We start from the raw sequence: 18,115 nt of genomic DNA, 5'->3' as shown, positions 1-18,115 counted from the left end.
GTGGTTAGAGTGTAGGGGCGGCAGGGTAGCCTAGTGGTTAGAGTGTAGAGGCGGCAGGGTGGCCTAGTGGTTAGAGTGTAGGGGTGGCAGGGTAGCCTAGTGGTTAGAGTGTAGAGGAGGCAGGGTAGCCTAGTGGTTAGAGTGTAGAGGTGGCAGGTAGCCTAGTGGTTAGAGTGTAAAGGTGGCAGGGTAGCCTAGTGGTTAGAGTGTAAAGGTGGCAGGGTAGCCTAGTGGTTAGAGTGTAGAGGTGGCAGGTAGCCTAGTGGTTAGAGTGTAGAGGAGGTAGGGTAGCCTAGTGGTTAGAGTGTAGAGGTGGCAGGGTAGCCTAGTGGTTAGAGTGTAGAGGTGGCAGGGTAGCCTAGTGGTTAGAGTGTAGGGGAGAGGAGGTAGGGTAGCCTAGTGGTTAGAGTGTAGAGGTGGCAGGGTAGCCTAGTGGTTAGAGTGTAGAGGTGGCAGGGTAGCCTAGTGGTTAGAGTGTAGAGGAGGTAGGGTAGCCTAGTGGTTAGAGTGTAGAGGTGGCAGGGTAGCCTAGTGGTTAGAGTGTAGAGGAGGTAGGGTAGCCTAGTGGTTAGAGTGTAGAGGTGGCAGGGTAGCCTAGTGGTTAGAGTGTAGAGGTGGCAGGGTAGCCTAGTGGTTAGAGTGTAGAGGTGGCAGGGTAGCCTAGTGGTTAGAGTGTAGAGGAGGTAGGGTAGCCTAGTGGTTAGAGTGTAGAGGTGGCAGGGTAGCCTAGTGGTTAGAGTGTAGAGGTGGCAGGGTAGCCTAGTGGTTAGAGAGGTAGCCTAGTGGTTAGAGTGTGGCGGCAGGGTAGCCTAGTGGTTAGAGTGTAGAGGAGGTAGGGTAGCCTAGTGGTTAGAGTGTAGAGGCGGCAGGGTAGCCTAGTGGTTAGAGTGTAGAGGTGGTAGGGTAGTCTAGTGGTTAGAGTGTAGGGGCGGCAGGGTAGCCTAGTGGTTAGAGTGTAGAGGTGGCAGGTAGCCTAGTGGTTAGAGTGTAGAGGAGGCAGGGTAGCCTAGTGGTTAGAGTGTAGAGGAGGTAGGGTAGCCTAGTGGTTAGAGTGTAGGGGAGGCAGGGTAGCCTAGTGGTTAGAGTGTAGAGGAGGCAGGTAGCCTAGTGGTTAGAGTGTAGAAGAGGTAGGGTAGCCTAGTGGTTAGAGTGTAGAGGTGGCAGGGTAGCCTAGTGGTTAGAGTGTAGAGGAGGCAGGGTAGCCTAGTGGTTAGAGTGTAGAGGCGGCAGGTAGCCTAGTGGTTAGAGTGTAGAGGAGGTAGGTAGCCTAGTGGTTAGAGTGTAGAGGCGGCAGGTAGCCTAGTGGTTAGAGTGTAGAGGTGGCAGGGTAGCCTAGTGGTTAGAGTGTAGGGGCGGCAGGGTAGCCTAGTGGTTAGAGTGTAGAGGCGGCAGGGTAGCCTAGTGGTTAGAGTGTAGAGGAGGTAGGTAGCCTAGTGGTTAGAGTGTAGAGGAGGCAGGTAGCCTAGTGGTTAGAGTGTAGAGGTGGCAGGTAGTCTAGTGGTTAGAGTGTAGAGGCGGCAGGGTAGCCTAGTGGTTAGAGTGTAGAGGCGGCAGGTAGCCTAGTGGTTAGAGTGTAGAGGAGGCAGGTAGCCTAGTGGTTAGAGTGTAGAGGTGGCAGGTAGTCTAATGGTTAGAGTGTTGGGGTGGCAGGGTAGCCTAGTGGTTAGAGTGTAGAGGCGGCAGGTAGCCTAGTGGTTAAAGTGTTGGGGTGGCAGGTAGCCTAGTGGTTAGAGCGTTGGACTAGTAACCGAAAGGTTGCAAGTTCAAATCCCCGAGCTGACAAGGTACAAATCTGTTCTGCCCCTGAACAAGGCAAGTTAACACACTGTTCCTAGCCTGTCATTGAAAATAAGAATTAGTTCTTTACTGACTTGCCTAGTTAAATAAAAGGTTAAATAAATAAATATCTTACCTGGACACCAGCCAGAGAGTGACTAAGTGTTTCCATAAAGTTATGGAGCTCCTCATTTTTATTGGCCAACGTGGTTATTATTCTCTGTAGGGCCTCCTGCAACACAAAACATAAAACAATAAATAAATACATTTATATAGCGCCGTTCATTACACAGGAATGTCAAAGCTCTAAGTAGAATATAGGTGGTGTTTCTAGCTATCCAGCTAATTAAAACAGGCAAAAATGAACTCAATATAATGTTATGCAAGGTAGATGTAAATTCTTTGTGGTTAGCTAGCTTTAGCTTAGCTAAAAAGGATTTGTGGCTATCTGGCTAGCTAACAGTAGTAGCTAGCCAGTTAGCTCCATTGACTTGCTATCTACGCACACAACAATGGGTAAACATGCCAAAAATTAATACAGTATTAATCAACGTATCAAGATTAGGGCTTTTATGGTGACCGTATTACCGTCAAACCGGCAGTCACGGGTCATGACCTCACAGTAACTAAGTTTCTCCCAGCTCTGATGATGCTGATGGTCATTAGTAACCTACCAAACTTGCTGACTGCCTGGTACTCAGGACTCTACTGTCCCTCTAATCACTCTGAATCTAATCAAACTTTTTTATGAGAGCCCATGAGCTCATGTTGTGCAACATTTCTATAGGCTATGCAATTGAGTGAAAAAACAGAGTGATGGCCTCTATTAAAAAGAGGAAGATCCCATCAGCTTTCTATAGGCTAGGCATCTATCATAATTATTAACTTTACGAATATTAAGCTAATTGTTTCGCTTTACAAACAGGAGTATAGCCTAGCTGGCTGACATGAGAATGAACCAAAGGTTCCTCCATTTGTTATTTAAGACATATAATGAAATGGTCCATTCTAAATCAAAACTAATTTCACACATATACATCGCATTTGGAAAGTATTCAGACCCCTTGACTTTTTTCCACATTTTACAGCCTTTATTCTAAAAATGGATGAAATAATATTTAGTCCTCATGAATCTAAAACACAATACCCCTTTAATGACAAAGTGAAAAAAGGTTTAGATTTATTAAAACATGTATAAAAAATTAAGAAAAAGTAATTCTGTTATTTACATAATGACATCACAATAACCCAGAATGACATCACAATAACCCAGAATGACATCACAATAACCCAGAATGACATCACAATACCCCATAATGACATCACAATACCCCATAATAACAAATAAAAAAACAGAAATACCTTATTTACATAAGTATTCAGACCCTTTGCTATGAGACTCTAAATTGAGCTCCGGTGCATCCTGTTTCCATGGATCATCCGTGAGATGTTTCTACAATTTGATTGGAGTCCACCTGTGGTAAATTCAATTGATTGGACATGATTTGGAAAGGCACACACCTGTCTATATAAGGTCCCACAGTTGACAGTGCAAAAACAAAGACATGAGGTCGAGGTAATTGGTCTGTAAAGTTCCGAGACAGGATTGTGTTGAGGCACAGATCTTGGGAATGGTACCAAAACATTTCTGCAGCATTGACGGTCCCCAAGAACACAGTGGCATCAATCATTCATAAATGGAAGAAGTTTGGAATCACCAAGACTCTTCCTAGAGCTGGCATCCTGGCCAAACTGAGAAATCGGGGGAGAAGCGCCTTGGTCAGAGAGGTGACCAAGAACCCAATGTGGCGATTGGAGAACCTTCCAGAAGGACAACCACCTCTGCAGCACTCCTCCAATCAGGCCTTTCTGATAGAATAGCCAAACGGAACCCACTCCTCTGTAAAAAGGCACATGACAGCCCGCTTGGAGTTTGCCAAAAGGCACCTAAAGACTCTCAGACCAGAAACAAGATTCAAGAAACAAGATTCTCTGGTCTGATGAAACCAAGATTGAACTCTTTGGCCTGAATGCCAAGTGTCACGTCTGGAGGAAACCTCGCACCATCCCTACGGTGAAGCATGGTGGTGGCAGCATCATGCTGTGGGGATGTTTTTCAGCTGCAGGGACTGGGAGACTAGTCAGGATCAAGGCAAAGATGAACGGAGCAAAGTACAGAGAGATCCTTGATGAAGTCCTGAGCACTCTGGAGCAGGTTCTCAGACTGGGGCGAAGGTTCACCTTCCAACAGGACAACGATCCTAAGCACACAGCCAAGACAACGCAGGAGTGGCTTCGGGACAAGTCCCTGAATGTCCTTGAGTGGCCCAGCCGGAGCACGGACTTAAAACTGATCGAACATCTCTGGAGAGACCTGAAAATAGCTGTGTAGCAACACTTCACATCCAACCTGACAGAGCTTGAGAGGATCTGCAGAGAAGAATGGGAGAATCTCCCCAAATACAGGTGTGCCAAGCTTGTAGCGTCATACCGGAGAATACTAGATGCTGTAATCGCTGCCAAAGGTGCTTCAACAAAGTACTGGGTAAAGGGTTTGAATACTTATGTAAATCAATTATTTCAGTTTTATTTTCAATACATTTGAAAACATTTCTAAAAATCAGTTTTAATGTTGTTATTATGGGGTATCATGTGTAGATGGATGAGGACATTTTTATTTTATTTTTTAAAATCAATTTTAGAATAAGGCTGTAAAGTAACAAAATGTGTAGAAAGTCAAGGGGTCTGAATACTTTTCGAAGGCACCGTATTATGTAATACAGGTAAAGACCAGATTAAATCAAGAATAGTGTGATGGGGGACAATATTAGCCTATCACATGTGAATGATGCAAAAAAAAAAAAAAAAGAAGCAAACTGTGCAACTTTTTCAAATCATAGTCTCACATCTCATGTTTTATTTTTTAAAATGTTATTTAACTTGGCAAGTCAGTTAAGAACAAATTCTTATTTACAACGACGGCCTACCAAAAAGGCAAAAGGCCTCCTGCTGGGATTAAAAATGGAAAAATTAAATACATATATAGGACAAAACACAATTCACAAGAGAGAAACAACACAACATGGTAGCAACACAACATGGTAGCAACACAACATGGTAGCAACACAACATGGTAACAACACAACATGGTAGCAACACAACATGGTAGCAACACAACATGGTAGCAACACAACATGGTAGCAACACAACATGGTAGCAGCACAACATGGCAGCAACACATGACAACATGGTAGCAACACAACATGGTAGCAACACAACATGGCAGCAACACAACATAAAGCAATACCCAAGACAACAACATAGCATGGCAGCAACACAACATGGTAGCAACACAACATGGCAGCAACACAACATGGTAGCAACACAACATAAAGCAATACCTAAGACAACAACATAGCATGGCAGCAACACAACATGGTAGCAACACAACATAAAGCAATACCTAAGACAACAACATAGCATGGCAGCAACACAACATGGTAGCAACACAACATAAAGCAACACAACATAAAGCAATACCTAAGACAACAACACAACATGGTAGCAACACAACATGGTAGCAACACAACATAAAGCAACACAACATAAAGCAATACCTAAGACAACAACACAACATAAAGCAACACAACATAAAGCAATACCTAAGACAACAACACAACATGGCAGCAACACAACATGGTAGCAACACAACATGGTAGCAACACAACATAAAGCAATACCTAAGACAACAACATAGCATGGCAGCAACACAACATGGTAGCAACACAACATGGTAGCAACACAACATGGTAGCAACACAACATAAAGCAATACCTAAGACAACAACATAGCATGGCAGCAACACAACATGGTAGCAACACAACATGGTAGCAACACAACATGGTAGCAACACAACATGGTAGCAACACAACATAAAGCAATACCTAAGACAACAACATAGCATGGCAGCAACACATGACAACATGGTAGCAACACAACATGGTAGCAACACAACATGGTAGCAACACAACATGGTAGCAACACAACATGGCAGCAACACATGACAACATGGTAGCAACACATGACAACATGGTAGCAACACAACATGGTAGCAACACAACATGGTAGCAACACAACATGGCAGCAACACATGACAACATGGTAGCAACACAACATGGTAGCAACACAACATGGTAGCAACACAACATGGCAGCAACACATGACAACATGGTAGCAACACAACATGGGAGCAACACAACATGGTAGCAACACAACATGGTAGCAACACAACATGGTAGCAACACAACATGGTAGCAACACAACATAAAGAAATGGTACAAATAATATTGAGTACAGACAACAGCACATCACGCGAAGCAGCCACAACTGTCAGTAAGAGTGTCCATGATTGAGTCTTTGGATGTAGAGATGGAGATAAAACTGTCCAGTTTGAGTGTTTGTTGCAGCTCGTTCCAGTCGCTAGCTGCAGCGAACTGAAAAGATGAGCGACCCAGGGATGTGTGTGCTTTGGGGACCTTTAACAGAATGTGACTGGCAGAACGGGTGTTGTATGTGGAGGATGAGGGCTGCAGTAGATATCTCAGTTAGGGGGGAGTGAACAGGTGTTGTATGTGGAGGATGAGGGCTGCAGTAGATATCTCAGTTAGGGGGGAGTGAACAGGTGTTGTATGTGGAGGATGAGGACTGCAGTAAATCAAATCAAATCAAATCAAATTTTATTTGTCACATACACATGGTTAGCAGATGTTAATGCGAGTGTAGCGAAATGCTTGTGCTTCTAGTTCCGACAATGCAGTGATAACCAACAAGTAATCTAACTAACAATTCTAAAACTACTGTCTTATACACAGTGTTAGGGGATAAAGAATATGTACATAAGGATATATGAGTGAGTGATGGTACAGAGCAGCATACAGTAGATGGTATCGAGTACAGTATATACATATGAGATGAGTATGTAGACAAAGTAAACAAAGTGGCATAGTTAAAGTGGCTAGTGATACATGTATTACATAAGGATGCAGTCGATGATGTAGAGTACAGTATATACGTATGCATATGAGATGAATAATGTAGGGTAAGTAACATTATATAAGGTAGCATTGTTTAAAGTGGCTAGTGATATATTAGATATCCCAGATAGGGGGGAGTGAACAGGTGTTGTATGTGGAGGATGAGGGCTGCAGTAGATATCTCAGTTAGGGGGGAGTGAACAGGTGTTGTATGTGGAGGATGAGGGCTGCAGTAGATATCTCAGTTAGGGGGGAGTGAACAGGTGTTGTATGTGGAGGATGAGGGCTGCAGTAGATATCTCAGTTAGGGGGGAGTGAACAGGTGTTGTATGTGGAGGATGAGGGCTGCAGTAGATATCTCAGTTAGGGGGGAGTGAACAGGTGTTGTATGTGGAGGATGAGGACTGCAGTAGATATCCCAGATAGGGGGGAGTGAGGCCTAAGAGGGTTTTATAAATAAGCATCAGCCAGTGGGTCTTGCGACAGGTATACAGAGATGACCAGTTTACAGAAGAGTATAGAGTGCAGTGATGTGTCCTATTAGGAGCATTGGTGGCAAATCTGATGGCTGAATGGTAAAGAACATCTAGCCACTCGAGAGCACCCTTACCTGCCGATCTATAAATTATTTATCCGTAATCTAGCATGGTTAGGATGGTCATCTGAATCAGGGTTCGTTTGGCAGCTGGGGTGAAATAGGAGTGATTACGATAGAAGAAACTAAGACTAGATTTAAATTTGAACCTGCAGCTTGGATATGTGCTGAGAGAAGGACAGTGGACCGTCTAGTCATACTCCCAAGTACTTGTATGAGGTGACTACCTCAAGATCTAAACCCTCAGAGGTAGTAATCACACCTGTGGGGAGAGAGGCATTCTTCTTACCAAACCACAACCTTTGTTTTGGAGGTGTTCAGAACAAGGTTAAGGGCAGAGAAAGCTTGTTGGACACTAAGAAAGCTTTGTTGTTGAACATTGAACACAAAATCCGGGGAGGAGCCAGCTGAGTAGAAGATTGTTTAATCTGCATATAAATGGATGAGAGAGTTTCCTACTTCCTGAGCTATGTTGTTGATGTAAATGAGTCTAGTCCATAGTCTTATATATGTTTCAATAAGGTTAGTATCACACCTCATGTAGTCTAGTCCATAGTCCTATAAGGTTAGTATCACACCTCATGTAGTCTAGTCCATAGTCCTATAAGGTTAGTATCACACCTCATGTAGTCTCGTCCATAGTCCTATAAGGCTAGTATCACACCTCATGTAGTCTAGTCCATAGTCCTATAAGGTTAGTGTCACACCTCATGTAGTCTAGTCCATAGTCCTATAAGGTTAGTATCACACCTCATGTAGTCTAGTCCATAGTCCTATAAGGTTAGTGTCACACCTCATGTAGTCTAGTCCATAGTCCTATAAGGTTAGTGTCACACCTCATGTAGTCTAGTCCATAGTCCTATAAGGTTAGTATCACACCTCATGTAGTCTAGTCCATAGTCCTATAAGGTTAGTATCACACCTCATGTAGTCTAGTCCATAGTCCTATAAGGTTAGTATCACACCTCATGTAGTCTAGCCCATAGTCCTATAAGGTTAGTATCACACCTCATGTAGTCTAGTCCATAGTCCTATAAGGTTAGTATCACACCTCATGTAGCCTAGTCCATAGTCCTATAAGGTTAGTATCACACCTCATGTAGCCTAGCCCATAGTCCTATATGTTTTAATAAGGTTAGTATCAGTTGAACAGTGATTCGTTGACACGCTGGGTGTGGTGTGCGGGTGTTAAGAAGCGACCTTTGCCTCCCGAGCACGTTGGGAAGTTGCAGCAATGAGACAAGATCGAAAGTAGGGCGATAAAGGTGGTAAAAATTCAAATAAATTATAATTATTATATTCAGCTCAAGGGCACAACGGCCACTGGCCACAAAAGGCATGGATTTTTAGGGGGCATTACGGCCACACAAAGGCATGGATTTTTAGGGGGCATTACGGCCACACAAAGGGGATGTCGGAAATGTGAGGCTTATTATCAAGTGCTTGTCAAATTGTGAATGAGAGACTGATGTAGTGTGTACAGCCTGCGCAATAAACAAACAAATTGTGAATGAGAGACTGATGTAGTGTGTACAGCCTGCGCAGAAAACAAACAAATTGTGAATGAGAGACTGATGAAGTGTGTACAGCCTGCACAGAAAACAAACAGATTGTGAATGAGAGACTGATGAAGTGTGTACAGCCTGCACAGAAAACAAACAGATTGTGAATGAGAGACTGATGAAGTGTGTACAGCCTGCACAGAAAACAAACAGATTGTGAATGAGAGACTGATGTAGTGTGTACAGCCTGCAGAGAAAACAGATTGTGAATGAGACTGATGAAGTGTGTACAGCCTGCGCAATAAACAAACAAATTGTGAATGAGAGACTGATGTAGTGTGTACAGCCTGCACAGAAAACAAACAGATTGTGAATGAGAAACTGATGTAGTGTGTACAGCCTGCGCAGAAAACAAACAAATTGTGAATGAGAGACTGATGTAGTGTGTACAGCCTGCGCAGAAAACAAACAAATTGTGAATGAGAGACTGATGTAGTGTGTACAGAAAACAAACAAATTGTGAATGAGAGACTGATGTAGTGTGTACAGCCGAATGAGAGACTGATGTAGTGTGTACAGCCTGCACAGAAAACAAACAGATTGTGAATGAGAGACTGATGTAGTGTGTACAACCTGCATAGAAAACAAACAGATTGTGAATGAGACTGATGTAGTGTGTACAGCCTGCACAGAAAACAGATTGTGAATGAGAGACTGATGTAGTGTGTACAGCCTGCGCAGAAAACAAACAGATTGTGAATGAGAGACTGATGAAGTGTGTACAGCCTGCGGAGAAAACAAACAGATTGTGAATGAGAGACTGATGAAGTGTGTACAGCCTGCACAGAAAACAAACAGATTGTGAATGAGAGACTGATGTAGTGTGTACAGCCTGTGCAGAAAACAAACAGATTGTGAATGAGAGACTGATGAAGTGTGTACAGCCTGCACAGAAAACAAACAGATTGTGAATGAGAGACTGATGTAGTGTGTACAGCCTGCACAGAAAACAAACAGATTGTGAATGAGAGACTGATGTAGTGTGTACAGCCTGCACAGAAAACAAACAGATTGTGAATGAGAGACTGATGTAGTGTGTACAGCCTGCACAGAAAACAAACAGATTGTGAATGAGAGACTGATGAAGTGTGTACAGCCTGCGCAGAAAACAAACAGATTGTGAATGAGAGACTGATGTAGTGTGTACAGCCTGCGCAGAAAACAAACAGATTGTGAATGAGAGACTGATGAAGTGTGTACAGCCTGCACATCATCATTAGAGTCGCATCCTGCTGCCTTAGAATTTATTAAAAATCAAAAAATAAAATCAATAATATAATCAATAAAAATATATCCCAAAGTTTGTAGAACAACTAAAGTTGCATAAATTACTCTAAATTAAGCATATAGGAGTACCTATTCTCTATTAACTGCGCAACACAGAATGTTCACACTCCTATTTTATTCAGCTTTGTTCAATTTAATTCTTCATACTATTCCCTACATACAGTAGTGTTCCCTACATAGTGCACTACTTTTGATCAGGGCCCATAAGGCTCTGAAGTAGTGCACTATGTAGGGAACACTATGCAGGGAACACTATGTTCCTATGTAGGGAACACTATGCAGGGAGCACTATGTTCCTATGCAGGGAACACTATTCAGGGAACACTATGCAGGGAACACTATGTTCCTATGCAGGGAACACTATGCAGGGAACACTATGTAGGGAACACTATGTTCCTATGCAGGGAACACTATGCAGGGAACACTATGTTCCTATGCAGGGAACACTATGTTCCTATGCAGGGAACACTATGTTCCTATGCAGGGAACACTATGTAGGGAACACTATGTAGGGAACACTATGCAGGGAACACTATGCAGGGAACACTATGTTCCTATGCAGGGAACACTATGTAGGAAACACTATGTTCCTATGCAGGGAACACTATGTTCCTATGTAGGGAACACTATGTAGGGAACACTATGCAGGGAACACTATGCAGGGAACACTATGTTCCTATGTAGGGAACACTATGCAGGGAACACTATGCAGGGAACACTATGCTCCTATGTAGGGAACACTATGCAGGGAACACTATGTAGGGAACACTATGCAGGGAACACTATGTAGGGAACACTATGCAGGGAACACTATGCAGGGAACACTATGGAACACTATGTTCCTATGCAGGGAACACTATGTAGGGAACACTATGCAGGGAACACTATGTTCCTATGCAGGGAACACTATGTAGGGAACACTATGCAGGGAACACTATGTCCCTATGTAGGGAACACTATGTTCCTATGTAGGGAACACTATGCAGGGAACACTATGCTCCTATGTAGGGAACACTATGCAGGGAACACTATGCAGGGAACACTATGCTCCTATGTAGGGAACACTATGCTCGGAACACTATGCTCCTATGTAGGGAACACTACGCAGTGTTTTTTTTTTCTGTATGTATTTCGTACATATTTTAATCTCACTTTCCAACTACAGGCTGAATATACTCTCCTGCAACCCGCATCACCCAATGTGGTACGGATCTGCTTTTTCTATACTTTAGAACCGGAACCCCCATCAGAAGCTAGCCAGCTAACTAGCTACTAGCTAGTACTCAGTTAGCCACTGCTAGCGGTCTTCAAAGTTAACTAGGACACCAGCGCGACATCAACCCAGAGCATATCAGACTGCTTTTTCTCTACCACATCTCCGGATTCCTACCGCAAGCTCTGAACCTTTACACCGGATCATCGCAACTAGCTAGCTGCAATCCGAGTGGCTACTCCTGGCTAACGTCTCTGTCCCAAAGCAAGCACCAGTTAGCCTTGAGCTAGCCTCGAGCTAAGCACATCTCCTGACTAGCCGAAGAGGTCCAACAGCAAATTGTTGGGCTACAATACCTCTTTTGCAAATTGGCCCGGACCCTTTACTGCCGACACGGAGCCCCGCCGATCCATCACGACTGGTCCGCCGACATAATCGTCCGAGGTGGTTTCAACAGGCTTTTCAGTTGCGACATCGCCAAAGATCCATCTGCTGGCCAAGGCCCGCGAGCTTTCTGAATCGCTGTGTCTCCAGCTCACCTAGCGTACTAGAGCACCAGTAGCATACTCCTGGGCTACAATTACCCGGGCCCACGACCGGTCTGTCGATGTCACCGCATGAAGAGGAATAAACAGACTCACCCCATCGCGACGTCCCCCAAAGGTTAACTCTCTAGCCCTCGCTATCTCCCTGCTTGCTAATTCGGCCTGCTAACGGCTAGCTTGTCTAGCTCCGGTCCGCTAACTGCTACCTTGTCTAGCCCGGGCCTACGAACTGTTAGCTTGTTAGCACAGGCCTGCTAACCGTCTGAATCACCGCGTCCCAATCACTCTCTAGACCCATTTACTTTCTATCTCTTTTTGATTTTAATTTGTTTATACCTTCCGGAAACCTGCCTCACCCAATGTGATACGGAATCGCTATTACTTTTAATTTTTATTTTATTTTTTATGACACACTCAAGAACCTCCAGACGCTAACCAGCTAACTAGCTACAAGCTATTTAGTCATTGTTAGTTTTTTTAAAAACCTGGATAACACTCGCCAGTCCAGCTTCCCTGTCCATCCACCGCTGCCCCCTGGACACTGATCTCTTGGCTAAATAGCTGACGCACGCTGGACTGTCCATTAAATCACGGTACTCCATTCTGCTTGTTCGTTTTATCTGTCGGCCCCGTTGCCTAGTCAACGCCATTTTACCTCCTGTTTGTTGTGCTAGCTGATTAGCCTCGCCTACTGTTTTTAGCTAGCTTTCCCAATTCAACACCTGTGATTACTGTATGCCTCGCTGTATGTCTCTCTCAAATGTCAATATGCCTTGTATACTGTTGTTCAGGTTAGTTATCATTGTTTTAGTTCACAATGGAGCCCCTAGATCCACTCTTCATACCCCTGTTACCTCCTGTGTCCCACCTCCCACACATGCGGTGACCTCACCCATTACAACCAGCATGTCCAGAGATACAACCTCTCTCATCATCACCCAGTGCCTGGGCTTACCTCCGCTGCACCCGCACCCCACCATACCCCTGTCTGCGCATTATGCCCTGAATATATTCTACCATGCCCAGAAACCTGCTCCTCTTATCCTCTGCCCCCAACGCTCTAGGCGACCAGTTTTGATAGCCTTCAGCCGCACCCTCATACTACTCCTTCTCTGTTCCGCGGGTGATGTGGAGGTAAACCCAGGCCCTGCATGTCCCCAGGTACCCTCATTTGTTGACTTCTGTGATCGAAAAAGCCTTGGTTTTATGCATGTCAACATCAGAAGCCTCCTCCCTAAGTTTGTTTTACTCACTGCTTTAGCACACTCTGCTAACCCTGATGTCCTTGCCGTGTCTGAATCCTGGCTCAGGAAGGCCACCAAAAATTCAGAGATTTCCATACCCAACTATAACATCTTCCGTCAAGATAGAACTGCCAAAGGGGGCGGAGTTGCAGTCTACTGCAGAGATAGCCTGCAAAGTAATGTCATACTTTCCAGGTCCATACCCAAACAGTTCGAACTACTAATTTTGAAAATTACTCTCTCCAGAAATAAGTCTCTCACTGTTGCCGCCTGCTACCGACCACCCTCAGCTCCCAGCTGTGCCCTGGACACCATTTGTGAATTGATCGCCCCCCATCTAGCTTCAGAGTTTGTTCTGTTAGGTGACCTAAACTGGGATATGCTTAACACCCCGGCAGTTCTACAATCTAAGCTAGATGCCCTCAATCTCACTCAAATCATCAAGGAACTCACCAGGTACAACCCTAACTCTGTAAACAAGGGCACCCTCATAGACGTCATCCTGACCAACTGGCCCTCCAAATACACCTCCGCTGTCTTCAACCAGGATCTCAGCGATCACTGCCTCATTGCCTGTATCCACCACGGAGCCGCAGTCAAACGACCACCCCTCATCACTGTCAAACGCTCCATAAAACACTTCTGTGAGCAGGCCTTTCTAATCGACCTGGCCCGGGTATCCTGGAAGGACATTGACCTCATCCTGTCAGTTGAGGATGCCTGGTCATTCTTTAAAAGTAACTTCCTCACCATTTTAGATAAGCATGCTCTGTTCAAAAAATGCAGAACCAAGAACAGATACAGCCCTTGGTTCACTCCAGACCTGACTGCCCTCGACCAGCACAAAAACATCCTGTGGCGGACTGCAATAGCATCGAATAGTCCCCGTGATATGCAACTGTTCAGGGAAGTCAGGAACCAATACACGCAGTCAGTCAGGAAAGCTAAGGCCAGCTTCTTCAGGCAGAAGTTTGCATCCTGTAGCTCCACCTCCAAAAAGTTCTGGGACACTGTGAAGTCCATGGAGAACAAGAGCACCTCCTCCCAGCTGCCCACTGCACTGAGGCTAGGTAACACGGTCTCCACCGATAAATCCATGATTATCGAAAACTTCAATAAGCACTTCTCAACGGCTGGCCATGCCTTCCGCCTGGCTACTCCAACCTCGGCCAACAGCTCCGCCCCCCCCGCAGCTCCTCGCCCAAGCCTCTCCAGGTTCTCCTTTACCCAAATCCAGATAGCAGATGTTCTGAAAGAGCTGCAAAACCTGGACCCGTACAAATCAGCTGGGCTTGACAATCTGGACCCTCTATTTCTGAAACTATCTGCCGCCATTGTCGCAACCCCTATTACCAGCCTGTTCAACCTCTCTTTCATATCGTCTGAGATCCCAAAGGATTGGAAAGCTGCCGCAGTCATCCCCCTCTTCAAAGGGGGAGACACCCTGGACCCAAACTGTTATAGACCTATATCCATCCTGCCCTGCCTATCTAAGGTTTTCGAAAGCCAAGTCAACAAACAGGTCACTGACCAACTCAAATCCCACCGTACCTTCTCCGCTGTGCAATCTGGTTTCCGAGCCGGTCACGGGTGCACCTCAGCCACACTCAAGGTACTAAACGATATCATAACCGCCATCGATAAAAGACAGTACTGTGCAGCCGTCTTCATCGACCTCGCCAAGGCTTTCGACTCTGTCAATCACCATATTCTTATCGGCAGACTCAATAGCCTCGGTTTTTCGGATGACTGCCTTGCCTGGTTCACCAATTACTTTGCAGACAGAGTTCAGTGTGTCAAATCGGAGGGCATGCTGTCCGGTCCTCTGGCAGTCTCTATGGGGGTGCCACAGGGTTCAATTCTCGGGCCGACTCTTTTCTCTGTATATATCAATGATGTTGCTCTTGCTGCGGGCGATTCCCTGATCCACCTCTACGCAGACGACACCATTCTATATACTTTCGGCCCGTCATTGGACACTGTGCTATCTAACCTCCAAACGAGCTTCAATGCCATACAGCACTCCTTCCGTGGCCTCCAACTGCTCTTAAACGCGAGTAAAACCAAATGCATGCTTTTCAACCGATCGCTGCCTGCACCCGCATGCCCGACTAGCATCACCACCCTGGATGGTTCCGACCTTGAATATGTGGACATCTATAAGTACCTAGGTGTCTGGCTAGACTGCAAACTCTCCTTCCAGACTCATCAAACATCTCCAATCGAAAATCAAATCAAGAGTCGGCTTTCTATTCCGCAACAAAGCCTCCTTCACTCACGCCGCCAAGCTTACCCTAGTAAAACTGACTATCCTACCGATCCTCGACTTCGGCGATGTCATCTACAAAATGGCTTCCAACACTCTACTCAGCAAACTGGATGCAGTCTATCACAGTGCCATCCGTTTTGTCACCAAAGCACCACCCACCACTGCGACTTGTATGCTCTAGTCGGCTGGCCCTCGCTACATATTCGTCGCCAGACCCACTGGCTCCAGGTCATCTACAAGTCCATGCTAGGTAAAGCTCCGCCTTATCTCAGTTCACTGGTCACGATGGCAACACCCATCCGTAGCACGCGCTCCAGCAGGTGTATCTCACTGATCATCCCTAAAGCCAACACCTCATTTGGCCGCCTTTCGTTCCAGTACTCTGCTGCCTGTGACTGGAACGAACTGCAAAAATTGCTTAAGTTGGAGACTTTTATCTCCCTCACCAACTTCAAACATCAGCTATCCGAGCAGCTAACCGATCGCTGCAGCTGTACATTGGTAAATATCCCACCCATTTTTACCTACCTCATTCCCATACTGTTTTTATACTGTTTTTTATTTATTTACTTTTCTGCTCTTTTGCACACCAATATCTCTACCTGTACATGATCATCTGATCATTTATCACTCCAGTGTTAATCTGCAAAATTGTAATTATTCGCCTACCTCCTCATGCCTTTTGCACACATTGTATATAGACTGCCCCTTTTTTCTACTGTGTTATTGACTTGTTAATTGTTTACTCCATGTGTAACTCTGTGTTGTCTGTTCACACTGCTATGCTTTATCTTGGCCAGGTCGCAGTTGCAAATGAGAACTTGTTCTCAACTAGCCTACCTGGTTAAATAAAGGTGAAATAAAAATAAAAAATAAAAAAATGTAGGAAACACTATGCTCCTATGTAGGGAATACTATGCAGGGAACACTATGCAGGGAACACTATGCAGGGAACACTATGCTCCTATATAGGGAACACTATGCAGGGAACAATATGCAGGGAACACTATGCAGGGAACACTATGCTCCTATGTAGGGAATACTATGCAGGGAACACTATGTTCCTATGCAGGGAACACTATGCAGGGAACACTATGCTCCTATATAGGGAACACTATGCAGGGAACACTATGCAGGGAACACTATGCTCCTATGTAGGGAACACTATGCAGGGAACACTATGTTCCTATGCAGGGAACACTATGCAGGGAACACTATGCTCCTATATAGGGAACACTATGCAGGGAACAATATGCAGGGAACACTATGCAGGGAACACTATGCAGGGAACACTATGCAGGGAACACTATGCAGGGAACACTATGCTCCTATGCAGGGAACACTATGCAGGGAACTATGCAGGGAACACTATGCAGGGAACACTATGCTCCTATGTAGGGGAACACTATGTTCCTATGCAGGAACACTATGCAGGAACACTATGCTCCTATATAGGGAACACTATGCAGGGTATGCAGGGAACACTATGCAGGGAACACTATGCTCCTATGTAGGGGAACACTATGCAGGGAACACTATGCTCCTATATAGGGAACACTATGCAGGGAACAATATGCAGGGAACACTATGCAGGGAACACTATGCAGGGAACACTATGCAGGGAACACTATGCAGGGAACACTATGCTCCTATGCAGGGAACACTATGCAGGGAACACTATGTAGGGAACACTATGTAGGGAACACTATGCAGGGAACACTATGCAGGGAACACTATGTAGGGAACACTATGCAGGGAACACTATGCTGTTCCTATGCAGGGAACACTATGCAGGAACACTATGCAGGGAACACTATGCAGGGAACACTATGCTCCTATGCAGGGAACACTATGCAGGGAACACTATGCAGGGAACAATATGCAGGGAACACTATGCAGGGAATACTACACTATGTTCCTATGCAGGGAACACTATGCAGGGAACAATATGGAACACTATGCAGGGAACAATATGCAGGGAACACTATGCAGGGAACACTATGCAGTAGGGAAACAGGAACACTATGTTCCTATGCAGGGAACACTATGCAGGGAACACTATGCTCCTATATAGGGAACACTATGCAGGGAACAATATGCAGGGAACACTATGCAGGGAACACTATGCAGGGAACACTATGCAGGGAACACTATGCAGGGAACACTATGCTCCTATGCAGGGAACACTATGTAGGGAACACTATGCAGGGAACACTATGCAGGGAACACTATGTTCCTAGGGAACACTATGCAGGGAACACTATGTAGGGAACACTATGTTCCTATGCAGGGAACACTATGCAGGGAACACTATGCAGGGAACACTATGCAGGGAACACTATGCAGGGAACACTATGCTCCTATGTAGGGAACACTATGCAGGGAACAATATGCAGGGAACAATATGCAGGGAACACTATTCAGGGAACACTATGCTCCTATGTAGGGAACACTATGCAGGGAACACTATGCTCCTATGTAGGGAACACTATGCAGGGAACAATATGCAGGGAACAATATTCAGGGAACACTATTCAGGGAACACTATTCAGGGAACACTATGGGAACACTATGTAGGGAACACTATGTAG

General features: G+C 45.1%; 1 protein-coding gene across 3 annotated transcripts in view; it reads right to left on the bottom strand.

The window, feature by feature from the left end:
• LOC115116353 (fibronectin type III and SPRY domain containing 1-like) overlaps positions 1-18,115 on the bottom strand; it is a 94,301-nt gene that overhangs the window by 64,352 nt on the left and 11,834 nt on the right. For all 3 annotated transcript variants that reach the window (XM_029644830.2, XM_029644826.2, XM_029644828.2), the window contains exon 2: positions 1,913-2,008. In XM_029644830.2, the coding sequence (XP_029500690.2) occupies positions 1,913-2,008 (96 nt within the window). The remainder of the gene's footprint in view (positions 1-1,912; positions 2,009-18,115) is intronic.

Source organism: Oncorhynchus nerka, linkage group LG22, assembly GCF_034236695.1.
Source record: "Oncorhynchus nerka isolate Pitt River linkage group LG22, Oner_Uvic_2.0, whole genome shotgun sequence".
Lineage (NCBI taxonomy): Eukaryota > Metazoa > Chordata > Actinopteri > Salmoniformes > Salmonidae > Oncorhynchus > Oncorhynchus nerka.
The sequence above is the reverse complement of the archived record's forward strand: the minus strand, read 5'-3'. Positions and strand labels throughout refer to the sequence as shown.